Raw genomic sequence first — 14,649 nt, 5'->3', positions numbered from 1 at the left:
CGCATAGAAAATTATGGTTTACGGTATCGTTTAAATCATAAGATATTTGTTCGTGGAATAATAACGATAAATATAATAATAATTTAATGATTGAATAATAGAAGTTATGAAAATGGGATCATACAACACTTTTCAGATATTATAATACCAATGATAACGATTCACTTTATGATTTATGTATATTTTTTTATAATTTATTTTTGGCTTATTTCCGGGCCGTGATCAATTAATCATAATTATGTGCAAGATCGTAGGCAATCATAGCGTAGTTATGATAGCATGTGTGTGCCTACCTTGCAATACATGCCTAATTCGGCTCCGCAGAGCAGCAATTATCTCTGGAAATGATATCCCAACCACATACACTTTGTCGCTGCTGTGTTCTTATGGCGAATGTGTTCTTATCGCATGAATGAAAACGGTGCAGTAGCGGTTCATAACACAAGAATGCTTCTTCAGGTGAAGATCAGCTTGCACTATTTCTTCCACCGTGGTTTCTTCGAACAAACAAGTGTCCATCGTCGGAACTATGGGCAAATTCTGACGACCTTTCGGTACCTAATGCTTCTCCTGGCTGCTTCCTCCTCCTGGCAAAATGCTTCCTCAAAATGCTTCCCCGAAAAAACGTTAGAACACTATCGGCTTTGAACTAGCCGCGAGCACCGATTGTATGTGACGGAATCGGTAAACACCGCGCGGCGAGAGACGGAGCAACCCTGGGATTCACTGTTCGATCACCAACCACCGAAAAAAAACACTTTAGTAAACACAACGGGTAGCCCAGATGACAGCAGCAACAAATGCGCTGGGGTGGATTTTTTTGTCGATAATGCAGATTTGCTGAAATATTTCAGCTTTGATTTAATCATTCCCTGAATCATATAGTAAATGATAAAGTGATTATAGAATGAATGATATCCGAAAAATTTTGTTCGTGAAAAAATGCGTTTTTGAATGGTAACGATACTTAACAACCCATTCGGTCTATCATAAAATGTCCAACTATTGTATCTGCTATCATCCATATGATTCATGCTATCATTGATTTACAATCCATTTTACGATTACATGTATAATTAGAAAATGATAATCTGTATCAGCACTGTATGATACCGTTTTATTCGGGCATTTTTGCGTGTCAAAAATTCCGATTTTCAACTGCACGAACAATACAAATTGGCACTGTGTGCGACCGAATCGAAGTACGATGGGAATTATCAGAGTGTTACGTCTGTTTGTCTGTGTTAGTACCATTTTAGGGCGAGTTCAATTTCGTCGCCAAAGTCTGATTATTCTTAAAAAAAATTTTATGGCTCATTATAAATAAATAAATTGCTCGTCTTGGGTCCGCTTATTTTTCACAGTGTCATACACTCACACCGGAACTCACGATAAATAAACAAAAACACTCCTGTGAGTGACTGCCAAACACCGCACGCAGTCTGTCATGGAGCATGACAGTATCGAATCTTTTTTCGCATCCTTACACATCACAAAGCACGTCCTAAGCTTAAAGTAAAAAAGTGAAAAACCAATAAAATTTTGGGAAATTCTACTTTAAATTCCAGCACAGGTAAGTGAAAAAATAGCCCACTTTGTACGACGCTGTGACGATTCGTCGATGGACCAGGAAATAACCGTGATTTTGCGATATTTCCTCCCCAGATCTCCGTACGGGCCAACTTTCACTTCATTATCGATTTGGATAGTGAGAGGGAAAAGGGGTGCAAAGTACCGACCGAAAAAATGTCTGGAATCGGTGGAGAGGCATTCGTCGTCCTTGCTCCGTTTGTCGAATCTGGAAAAACGATCATTTATGGGAGGAACGGAGTCCGTGAACCGGTGGATGACTCCGCAGTAAGCGAAGTGCATCATTACCCAGCATCCGAGGGCAGCGGATCAGTGAAAGTAAGTGGCATTTTCTTCGCATTTTTTTTTGTTTCAGCCTTGCAGGTTGATTGATTTTTGCTTCTCTTTTTGATTGGTTCCATCTCTTTCGCATCCCGAAAAAAAAAAAAAAAACAATCTGCAGTGTGATTCGGCTGAAATTGATGGAGCTGCGACGTATTCTGTGATTCTGAGCAAACCGGCTGGTGTCTGGGGTGCCGAGAGCGGGTCCAACGAGAAAGGCGTTTGCCTGGGACTTACCTTCAGCGAGGGCCATCCGGTTGAGGGTAAACTCAACGCCACGGATCTGGTAAGGTGAGTCTCGCTACCGGCCAATGACTATTTAATTTATCACTACAACATTACATTTTAATTGACATGACATGACATGACTTAAAGTTAAAAACTAACATGTTACCGTTTCGTAAAATAAATACAATACAATACAATTTAATTATAATTTAATCTTGGAAGTAGCACATACAATTTACTTTGAAACAGATAAAAATAAATCTCTGGGGGATATTGAGTTGTAGGCAATTAGGCATAATGGTGATTCCCTTATGGTCATAACCCTCCACGGTGCCCCCACAGACCATTATTATTAAATAAAAATGTCAACCAAAACTAAGTTCAGGGATCGAATCCTGGTGCCATTCTGCACCTCTGAGATCTTTTTTAAAACATCCCTAGGAGGAATCTCGAGAAATCTCGATTAGATGTTTTATACTAAGAAATTTCATAGAAATCCATGTTCAGATTGAACAATATCGCTTAAATACCTACAAAAAATGACCCCAAAGAATTCAAAATTGTTTCAAACTCGTATATATTTACCAACGTTACTTGAATTATACATATTTACTACACACCCAACTCAATTGACTGACTAAACTGACATAAGTATGTTTTTCTAAGTCATGCATCTGTTTTAACGTAAGCATTAAAAAGCGTTTTTTCCGCAAAGTTTTATAAACATATTTTACATCCCAGTGTTATAGGTACTTTCTCTCGTTTGTCGGGTGGAGATCACTGCGTCCAGATTTTAGAACTATTGTGATATACCCTTTTGCTGTAAAGTACGCAAGTTATCTCAGTAACATATTTGTCACTGAGATACCTTGGTATCGACTGAACTCAAGACCATCTATTACTGATGAATAGAGATCCTGAGTTACAGTATGTGACTCCCCCATTCTGGCGAGACTAGCTTTATGAAGCCAACCACGTTCTTGGGAGATAAGATCCATATGTCAGCAGGCCCTAAAAAGGGCTTGCTGAGAACTTTGAACCTACGTTGAGTGAGTGCACTGCAATAGCAGAGGATGTGTTCTGATGTTTCCCTCTCCTCGTCACAGAAGCGGCAATTTGTGGTTTGGATTGCTCCGATCTTTTGTAGATGGTATCTACAGGGGCAGTGTCCAGTTATTAGACCGGTGTAGATGTTGAGATCCCTTTTGTTGAGACCCAATAGCTGTTGGGTTTTCTTGGGGTTTATCGTTACGAGCCTTTTGGATTGGCTCGTATGGGGAAGTGCATTCCAGTTTGATGTGATTTGACTGACCATATATTTGTTCAGTTCCATTTTTACAGAGCAGTCTGAGATCCCGCAGAAGGGCTCAGGGCCAATGAACCTTTCATTAGATCCATTCCTGGCTAGCTCATCAGCAATCTCGTTTCCCTCTAGACCCGTATGTCCTGGGATCCAATATAAGTAGACTCGATTGCGTATGGATAAGTTTTTCAAAGCCAGAATGCATTCCCACACTAGCTTTGAGTTACAAGTGTAGTTATTAAGCAACTTAAGTGCCGCTTGGCTGTCAGAGAAAATACATATTTTTGCAAACCTATACTTTCTCCTCAGGCATAATAACACGCATTCTAATACTGCATATATTTCCGCCTGAAATACTGTGGGCCACTGTCCTAAGCGGACAGAGATTTTTGTTCTAGGGCCAGATTCCGGAGCCTGTCAGATTATTCATTTTCGAACCATCTGTGAAGAAATGTATAGAGCCTGTTGGAACGCTGGGTCCACCTCCTTCCCACTCCTGGCGGGAAGGAATGAACACATCGTAAGGTAAGTCATAATTGACTACCGTTTCCATCCAGTCAGTACAAATTCCTATTGCGGGATTTATGGCAAATTCATTTAATATGCTGAGGGACCCGTAAGGTCTCCCGACAGCAGTGTTTTTGTTCTCTTTAACCTTAGAGCACTTTTTTCCGCTTCCAGCTTTATGAATTGATCTAACCGGGGCAGGTGAAGCATTGCGTCTAGGGCCAAAGTGGGTGTACTACGAACTGCACCAGTGATCGCTATGCAAGCGGTGCGTTGGATTTTGTTGAGCTTCACCCTTGCAGCAGCCTCATTAGTTTTATTTATTTATTGTCGTCAATCAAACGTAGACCAATTTCAATACATTTCATGCTTAATATCTATTTATACATATTTTATATTTATAATTGTTATTAGCACAGTTTTTTATCATTAAAGGCCACATCTTTCTGCTATTTTATTTAGCTTCTACGATTTCGAATGTTTTGAAAATGTTTCTTCAACTGCGTTCTAGTCATATTTAGGTCAATCATTTCACAATGCCGATTATAAGTGTACATCATTTGATTTAACGGTCCATATTTTGCATAATCAGCATGATGACGTTCCGCTGTAAACAAATTTCTCTCACGTAGATGCTGGGAGCATAAAAATTCAATTTGGACAATAATTCAGGTGAGTCAATACGCTGTGAGACAATATCAGTAACAAACGAAACCATAGCGTAATCACGTCGTTCTTTCAATGTCGGAATGTTGATCAGCAAACAACGTGCTTCGTATGAAGGCAGAGGGAATACTGTCCATCCTAACTTACGTAGTGCGTACAATAGAAACTGCTTCTGAATTGACTCTATGCGTTCTTCATGGTTTTTCATGTAAGGAGACCAAACAACGCTGCAATACTCTAATATTGATCTCACATACGCAATGTATAATGTTTTTATAGTGTATGGATCCTGAAAGTTATAACCAAAACGTTTTATAAACGATAACATATTATATGCTCTATGGATAATTGTATTATAATGTTCTACAAACGTTAATTTTGTGTCTAAAATTATACCCAAATCTCTTATTTTTTCACATTTTTCAACAATTTGATTGCCTAGCTTTATTGAGACATCTGATGGACATCGTTTTCTACTGTACGTTATATGATTGCACTTTTTTACATTTAATTCCAATAAACTTTTAGAGCACCATTCATGGAAAATTTGAATTTCATTCTTAAGTACATCGGCGTCATGTTTATTTCTAATTTCTAGGAACAGCTTCATGTCATCAGCATATATAAGAACATTTAGTTTTTTTAGTATAAAAGAGATATCGTTAACGTATAAAATAAAAAGAAGAGGCCCCAAATGTGAACCTTGGGGAACTCCAGATGTGACCTTAATTGGTTTTGATTTTTTCTCATTGAATCGCACTATTTGTTGACGATCAGTTAGATAAGACTTGATCCAGCTGAGGAGCCCCGTTGCAATTCCCATCTTTTCAAGCTTGTAAATCAACATAGGAATGTCCAGTCTATCGAATGCTTTGCTGAAGTCAGTGTAGAGAGCTTCCACATGATTACCGTTTTCCATTGCATTCAAAGAGTAATTGACAAACTCAAGCAGATTAGTGGCTGTTGAACGGCCTTTGAAGAAGCCATGTTGAGAATTAGTTATTCTATTATTAATCTGAGCGAAAACATTTCTGTTGATGATTGATTCAAAAAGTTTTGGTATGCATGAAATAATAGCAATTCCACGATAATTTCGAACATCACATTTTTTACCAGACTTATAAATGGGTATTAGGAAAGATTTTTTCCATTCCATCGGGAATTTTCCAGATTCCAGCGACATGTTAAATAACCAAAATAATGGAGTTGTAAGTTCAACTGCTAATGGTTTTAAGAAAGATGGAGGAATTCCGTCTGGTCCAGAACCTTTTGTGATATCTAGGTCATTGATTCTAGCCAAAATGTCTTTGACATTAATGTGACTGACACTAACATCGTTTGGAAAATCAGGAAAATAAGAAAAGTATTCAAAATCACGATCATTATCTGAAAAATTTGTGTAAGTTTCTTGGAAGAATGATGCAAAAAGGTTGCAAATGTCTTCTGAATTATGTCCTTCTTTTTCGTCTAATGTCATTTTGGACGGGAAACTGGCTGACTTTAACTTGGATTTAACATAATTGAAAAAGTTCTTTGGACATGACTTAATTTCACTTTCAGTTTTTACATTATAATCAGAAAGAGCAGAAGACATTGCTGTATTAAGTTGATTGCAAATGTTTAAATACTTCATCAAATTTTCTTGATTTTCGTATTTTCTATATGTTTTATGAGCCTTCTGCTTTCGATTTTTCAAATTCAGAATTTGTTTGTTGAACCAAATTGGATTTTTGGAATTGTAATTTCGTCGCTTTTTCGTAAGTGGAACTTCTTCTTGAATAATACCCGATAATATTTCGTAAAAAATTCCCACAGCGCAATCAATACTTTGTTGACTCCTTAAAATAGATTGCCAGTTTGTCCTTTTTAATTTAGCCTTAATATTGTCAAATTTTGCTTTGTTGAAATCCAATACATTTTCATATTCACATTCGATGGGAATGCTATTATTATGTACAAATACAGAATACTCAATTGCCGTATGAAATACTTCGTTTTTCCATAGAGGTGCAAGAGATTCAATTACACAGAAATCTTCGTGTGTGTTCGTCAGTAAAAAATCTAAGAAATTGTTTTGTTCGTTTTTCACGTGATTTATTTGATTAAGACCTAGAAAGGCAACTTTCTCAAAAATAAATTGTAATGTATCATTGTCACCAATAACTGGCAATAAAATACTCTCATTTCAGGAATAAAGTCTGCATCACGCTGATTAAAGTCACCATATATGTGTATTTTATATTCAGGAGGAAGCCGAGATACAATTTCATCGGCTGTTTGAAAGAACTTTTCATAAGTTGATTTGCATGCTTGATCAGGTGGGAAATAAACTGAGGCGAAAATGTGAGTTTCACCATCAATATTAGTTTTGACCCACACGTGATCAAACTCTTTAAATTTTGGTGAAATTATATGTTCCGAATTATACTTAGTTAAGATTGCAATGAGTACTCCTCCTCCAGATTGTCTTTGACTTAATACTAGATCACGGTCGTCTCTAAACACGTTATAATCGCTACCAAAAGCTTCTTCGTTTTTGACACTGTCACTCCAGCTAGTTTCAGTGCCCAGTATAACTGAATAATTTGAACTCAATATATTTTTATGGATTGCATTCAACTTTGATGCGCTACTCATACGATTAAAGTTCTGGCAATAGATAACTATTTCAGTAGCAGGTGAGTTATTAGTAAATGATGGTAGCCTGTCAATTTCAGAAATTACATGATCATCATTATTATTATTATTAATTATTGGTAATTGTTCATGAACAGTTAAAATACCATCAATATTCATTTCACTATCGTCATTATGTAAATTAGTAACAATACATCTGCTACATGTAAATATACTATTGTTACCTTCAACTAGGGAATGCGTCAAATCTAGTGAAAACACTGACAGCAGCAGGGTCTGTTCACTCGTGGTTCTGGATGATCGTCGGTGGTGCGGATACCGTTAACAGCAGCATTTGAAGAACATCCAGGGAACATAAGATGAGGTTGTCTATCACTCGCTAGCTGAGAATTTCCATTATAAACTCCGTTGGGATTAAGAATTTCTCCTCTCTGGAACTGTATAGGTCGATGAGCTATATCTGCCGTTGTGCGTTGCCGTGGGGGTTTTGAAAATTTCTCCTTAGCTGCAGCCAATAGTACTCTGTCTGAAGGGAGATCGTTGGCCGCCTTGCGTGGAATATCCCTGTTGCCGTAGTTTGCGTTGAAATTTTTGGCGGTGGTGTTGTTATTAAGATTGTTACGAACATTACTGTATTGCTGCTGTCTTTTATTTTTTCGTCGTCGTCTAATAGCTTTATCTTTGGTTTTTTGTTGTTCTGCGCGACGCAGCTGACGAGTGTCATATTCTGTCCAGTCAGAGCGCCAGACATTCTTTGACCCAAGGCTGCGCCAGCCAGATTTTTCAAGCGTACAGGGAGATTCCTTTTCGGTTAACTCCTGTAGCAAGTTTGGTGGCGATTCTGCTGGTATACGATGTGTATTAACGATTTTGGCTTCTAATGTACTCACGACAGTCGTCAAAGATTTAATTTCGCTTAAAATTTCCTCACTAAAAAAACTGGTAGCTGATTGCAAGTCAGACAAAGCATCGTGTGGGTGACTAGCGTTGTGGTCACTACAATGCGCAGCCATATCAATGGTGAGACTGCTCAGCATTTGCACTTCGCTACAAATTTTCTTCATCTCCCCAGACAAATCTTTAGTCAAGTCCTCCACGTAATCATTGATATGTTGCTTCGTGGATTTCATGGAGATGTTCAGCAGCCCGGTCAAATGATTTTTTATGGAGGCCAACTCGTCAGCCGATTTATCCGTACTTTGTACTGTATGGCTGTTTTCAATTTTGCGCGATAATGCCGATACAGCATTCGTTAGGCTGGACGTCGTACTTTCATTTATGCTAGCAGCTGTTTCTTTGAGCTGTAGCTCAATATTATCAAACAGTTCGCCAACCGCACTTAATCTCTTCAAATCAGCAGCTACCCTGAGATTTGCGTCAGCTTGTGCACTGATTGTTTCAATTAACTTCTGCTGTTGGTGTAGCACCTTGCGGGTGTCAATGCCAGTTTTCAAATTATGCTGGCAGTCGGCGCACAAGGGAACCATATACGACGTGATAAAGTTCTCCTGGTGTCGTTGCACCCCGATGCACGCCGCGTGATAGCATTTAAAGCAGAATTCGCACTTCCATAGGAAGCGGTCGTCGCTTATGCCACAAGCTTTTACACTGCACTGCATTTTTTACCGATCGCGCGCGATGTGTGCCAAAAAAAAATTAAAATAAAAATTAACTACGGAGCGCTTAAAAATACGTCTACTTCTGACGACGACTGAAACGAACGATTTAGGCCACCAGACAAGGGAAGCGCAAGTAGTCCTGGGACGAACACTGGTTTTATATATCCACATGATCATACTTGGTTTTAGGCCCCATCTTTTACCCAGGGTTTTTGAACAAACCCAAAGTGTATTGAGACCTTTCTGCACAACTGATTGGAGATGAGAGTTCCAATTCAGTTTTGCGTCGAGTATGACACCTAGATATTTTACTTCACTTGAATAAACTAGTTGTGTATGATTCAAGAAAAGGGGTTTCAGTTGGACCTTCCTCCGTTTGGTGAAAGGGATAATGGAAGTTTTTGTAGGATGTATGCCTAGTTGTTCCTTTTGACACCAGGAAAAAGTGTGATTTAGGGCAGATTGCATTCTTTCCACGATAACACTTTCGAACTTGCCTCGTACAATAATGACAACGTCATCAGCATATCCAACCACTTCGAAGCCTCTTCTCTCTAAGCTGTCTAGAAGCTCATCCACCACCAGTGACCACAACAAAGGAGAAAGCACTCCGCCTTGCTCCCCCTTGTTGCTTTAACAGTAATGTATGAACCGCTGAGCTCAGAGGAGATTTTTCGTACACTCAGCCAAATAACCTTAAGATTTCCATGAGGCCCAACTTATGAAACGGCCTTTAAATAATTCATAATGATTCGGATGAATTTCATAAGGTCACTCTTTGACGTAAAATCGTCTCACAGCGTGGCTTTTATTCATGTTTAGCAACATGGTATTCTCAAGCGTCGGTAGCCGTGTGGATAAAACATAGGCTCGGTGATCCCGACGTTCATGGATCGAATCCAGTCTGCATCATTTTAAGATTTTTTGGTTCTTTTCATAAGTCTATCTTATGAAATTTGTCATAGCAAGCACAATAAATTTCCATGAGGTATTCTTATGTCATCCATAAGAATTAGTTATAGCAAATTTTCATAAGGTATTTTGATGGATTTCGCTAGTTTTTTTCGCTGAGTGTACAATACAATAATAAACACTAAGGGCCACTTTTTACAACACTAAGGGCCCATATAGCCGAGGCGGTAAACGCACGGGTATTCAGCATGACCATGCTGAGGGTGACGGGTTCGATTCCCGGTCGGTCCAGGATCTTTTCGTAAAGGAAATTTCCTTGACTTCCTTGGGCATAGAGTATCTTCGTGCCTGCCACACGATATGCACATGCAAAATGGTCATTGGCAGAGGAAGCTCTCAGTTAATAACTGTGGAAGTGCTCATAGAACACTATGCTGAGAAGCAGGCTTTGTCCCAGTGAGGACGTTACGCCAAGAAGAAGAGAGGAGGAATAATAAACACTGAGCGCCCCTGTTCAAAATGCTAAGCAATATCGAAAAAAAGAACTTATTTGTTTTCGACTATTGTGACTGAAAATGTTATTCATTTTAAGAAAACAGGCTTCAAAGGTCTGCTCCAGTTTTTCTAACCCTAACAATTGTGTTGGTAATCAAAAGCACACACAACAAGCAATGTTTTTTGCTAAGATTTTTTTTTCTGACCTTCGCACACTGCTAAATGTTTGGTAAGTCAGCTTAGTCAGTTAGTCAGAATTAGGTGAGAAGTAAATATGTATAATTGAAGTGACGTTAATGAACGACGTCCAGTTTCTGGAATAAGCAAAATTTATTTATTTGATAACAGTAGCGATATCAATTACTGCCTGTGGAATAGAGAACAAGTCTCCCTGTTTGTTATTGTAGCAGTCGTAGTGCTAACAAAATGTTTATCTGAATAACCCAGTAGATACTTAATATGTTGTCCTTACTGTGTTGTACGGAGCAATGACGTTTTTTTAGGTATTAATACACAAACACAATGTATTTCTTTATCTTATGGCTCAAGAAGCCATCATTTAATCGTCAGCAATCATCAACTATTCAAATGCAGTTTTTTTCGCTCAAGTTTACAAGCCCGTATTTGTAAATGATTTCACTGTCATCGGGATGGTGAATGGAGTGCAGTGATAAATTTTTATTGGAATTCGAATTTGAATAGTTGATGATTGCTGACGATTAAATGATGGCTTCTTGAGCCTTAATTTTAACCCAAAATGAACCACCTAATAATCACAATTCAAACTGAAAAAATCAAAGAAACGGACATTGAAATTTTAATTTATTCTTAATAAAATCATTTTATTTTTCTCCATAGATTGGGCCTAGAACGAGCCGCCAGTGCATCCGAGGCCATCGATATCATTACTTCGCTAAATGGGCAACATGGTGCCGCCGAAGAAAGCAAAGACGCCCCCAAGGCGGCTTTCGTCGTTTGTGATCCGAACGAAGCCTGGCTGCTGAATCTCGTGGGATGCCTCTGGGCTGCACAAAAAATCTCCTCCAATAGTTTAGCCCTTAAGCCCGGCCTATCCGTGGGAACACAGCTCGATCGAAGTTCCGACGATCTACAATCCAAGCTACAAGCGATCGGCGCATGGGACGGTTCTGGGGACTTGAACTTCGCCCAGGCTTTCGGTTCGGATGCTTCCCGTTGCTGGCCGGGTAGTGAACCTTCCAGCGAAGCTTCCTTCGGAGTAGTGCAGATGTTCGAAACGCTGCGGGCTGCTGGCGCGGAACAAAAATCACTCTCCAGCCATGTGGCGGTTTTGTCCAATAGTGGCCTATCTTGTCACTGGTTCACTGCGACGCCCCATCCGGTGGAATCGGTGTTCAAACCGTTCATTTTCACTCCAGGGGTCAAGATTTCGCCTCTTACGAAAGTTCCTCCCGGGGAAAGTCAAACGTTGCTTCACAAGTTGCACACCAATCGGAAGTGGGAAAATGTGGGAGATTTACTGATGTCACTTGAGCGCACATGCGTCGACGAAGTTAATCGCTTCATTAGTGAACATTCTAGCGAGCCAAATCAGGAGCTAGATGAACTGATGAAGGACTGCGTGGAGGCTGAGGTTAAGTTCTATCGTTAAATCTTTCCATAAGCCACTAATAATAGTTCACCAAACAGTACCCGGGTAGGAGAGAACTGCTAAGCAGTAGCTAAGTTCATTTCTTGGCCAAAAATATGATCTAAAGTAACAGAAACAATAACAAAATTTGTTCGACAAGTAAACAGCAAAAAATTGATTGTAAGCTTAGTTGAAGCTTAGTACCGCGATGGCACCATATTTAACGCAGTTGGGTTAATTTTGAATTTAACCAACTCTTAAAAATGAAAAATGCTTGATGTAAACAGGACGGTAAGCTTTCTCTATCCGAGTTTCCGTTGTTTTTTTAAGAATATACAAAACGTATTCAAGTTTCTGAAGAAATTTTCTGTTCTGTCGATGAATCAACTTCATTGAACCAGATCCTGATCGGCTGTTCTGTAAATATTGGGGACAGCAAAAGTGTCATTTTTGGACCCGCGTCAAATATGGTGGCTTATCACAAGTTACGATCTATCAAAAAGCAAAACTAATTTATGGGATATTTTTATACTGCGTTTCTATTTTCGTTTTTTTAATACCTATCAGTCAATTTTGTTATTGTATCATTGTTTTATAACATATGCAGAAGCCAAAAACACCAAAATGAGTTCAGATCACATCAATTATTATTGTTTAGTTTGCTATTGTCTGCCACTACCCGGGTGTAAACTAAAATTGCGAAAAAGCGCTATCTAATAGCACAGTAACCGTACTTTTTACGACATTCCTTGACAAAACAAGACTTGCTTCATTTATGATTTCGTACCAAACATATAGGAAGAAAAAAGCATAGGTTTACGAGGGCCACAAAAAATTGCTGAATAACTTTATAGAATTATCGAACAGGCTGTATTCAATCAGTAGAACATTACTATCGATAGCACATAGATATGACACGCAATGGAGCTGCAGTTAGTGTTTTATACCTTTTTTTTTTTGAAAAACAATATGTGTGTCATTTTCGTGCAAGAATGCTTCTACCGGATCTTGTGGTATTCCGTTCAAGTAAGAACAATTCGTAACAATTGAGTATTGTAAAGTGATTTCATAGAATCCCAGTGTTCGTTTAGCTTAGCTTGTCTTCAATAATGGCGTGAGATCTCAACTATTTTCTATTTTTAGGTATTCGTTTCTTATTTATTGAAAGTTTGTTCATACCGTAACAGTGATTCAAATGTTTTACACTTAGTGAATGTTCGAGTTTTGTCTAGTTGTAGTGTGATGGCTTTATTTTACGATTTTTTTTACAAATAATGCTTAACAGTTACAACAGTACGTGCTCTGAACAGGTATATAGTATCTACAGTATAATAAAGTACATCAAGTGTATTCATTCTCTCTATTTGAAAGCGATTTACTAGAAGTATCCTATCGATGCATGCGAAAAGAATAAACAATTGAATATCAAAAATTTCAAAACCTAGCGGATGGTATCCTTGGAACAAGATATCACAGCCCAACAAAACCTGATATCTATCTATATAAATAAAAATGGAATGGTGTTTATATGTCACGAATAGGCTCGGCCCAACGGATCTAGATCATTCTTTCAGTGTTTCATTCGTACGGGGCTCCGACGTGTTTGTACGAAAAAATGATTAGGAAAATCGACCGGGTGCGTTGAAAACGAGAAAGTTTGAAATTCCATTTTGCGGGCCATTTTCTGTAGGGCTGCATGTCAAAAAACACAGTAGATAGGCAGAACTACGTTTGCCGGGATAGCTAGTTATTCATTATTTAAAATTGTTTTGAAACATTTGGCATAGAGTAATTCTCGCTGGGACCGGCCCACTATTTACACCTTGTATTCAAAAACATTTAAAGTGGCGATTTTCTGAAAGTCCTCGCTAAAAAAGTAAGGAACATGCATTTGGTTACTCAAATTGATGGACCCCCCGTTAGTTAGAGCCACAACAATTTTTGCAGACCCCTCGATTTTGGTCAAACGTTGGCTCATTTAAACCGTTATTACTCGAAAGTTTCTCCAAAAACCACTTCAAAACAAATTGTTGTTGAAAAGAGGAAAGATAGATCTACTTTTTACAATTATTAAAAGTTGGGTTTTTGTTGTTGGAAAGAGAAAGATCTACTTTTTACAATTATTAAAGGTTGGGTTGGCCATATTGATTTTGGCCGCCATTTTGGATTTGTATACCAAAACATTTTTTTTTCACCATGATGGCAACCACCGATTTTCAAAATTCTTGCATCAATTGAAAGCTGAGACACTTATACATGGCATATCAGGGTATCACCGGACTCAGGATAGAACCTTGCGGGACCCCTGAGGTTATTATACCCACCTCCGTGTCGAACTCGTTTCTGGAAGTAACTTCCGAGAATATTGTACAAGTACCCGGGTATCCCCAGACATAGGAGCCCATCGGCAATAACCGGCCAACTGGCGCTATTGAACGCGTTCCTTATATCCAGAGTCACTACCGCACAGTAGCGAATCCCCTTCCTCTTACGCTAAAGCGCTATCTTGGCGGTTTTTGTAACCGACAGGATAGCGTCTACGGTCGGAAGCCGAACTGGCTGCTCGAGAGACCATTTACACCCTCAGTGTGCCTCAATATTTTGTTGTAGATCTTTCCTTGCACCTTCCTCGCCCTGTCGATCAAGCATGTTGGTCTATATGCCGTCCGGTTTCTGCCACTTCCAAACTTCTAGGAATACTCCCTCGCCCAGGTATTTCTACAAAGCAGACCTACGGATCTCGGAAGCCTCTCCAATAGCTA

The 14,649-nt window shown here is 38.9% G+C and overlaps 1 protein-coding gene across 1 annotated transcript; it reads left to right on the top strand.

Annotated features, from left to right (window-relative positions):
• The first annotated feature begins 1,419 nt into the window (after positions 1–1,419).
• LOC109398870 (secernin-1) lies at positions 1,420–13,331 on the top strand. The gene is made up of 4 exons (XM_019671316.3): positions 1,420–1,573; positions 1,666–1,908; positions 2,033–2,202; positions 11,137–13,331. The coding sequence occupies exons 2-4, from the start codon at positions 1,747–1,749 to the stop codon at positions 11,906–11,908; spliced, it is 1,104 nt and encodes a 367-aa protein (XP_019526861.3). The 5' UTR covers positions 1,420–1,573; positions 1,666–1,746; the 3' UTR covers positions 11,909–13,331.
• The last annotated feature ends 1,318 nt before the right edge of the window (positions 13,332–14,649 follow it).

The sequence above is a fragment of the Aedes albopictus genome, chromosome 3, assembly GCF_035046485.1.
Source record: "Aedes albopictus strain Foshan chromosome 3, AalbF5, whole genome shotgun sequence".
NCBI lineage: Eukaryota > Metazoa > Arthropoda > Insecta > Diptera > Culicidae > Aedes > Aedes albopictus.
The sequence above is the reverse complement of the archived record's forward strand: the minus strand, read 5'-3'. Positions and strand labels throughout refer to the sequence as shown.

Bases quoted from the DNA above. Each gene is read 5' to 3' on its own strand.
- LOC109398870 (XM_019671316.3), top strand. From the start codon at position 1,747: ATGTCTGGAATCGGTGGAGAGGCATTCGTCGTCCTTGCTCCGTTTGTC. The intron at 1,909-2,032 runs GTAAGTGGCATT...AACAATCTGCAG, and splicing joins AGGGCAGCGGATCAGTGAAA to TGTGATTCGGCTGAAATTGA. The intron at 2,203-11,136 runs GTGAGTCTCGCT...TTTTCTCCATAG, and splicing joins AACGCCACGGATCTGGTAAG to ATTGGGCCTAGAACGAGCCG.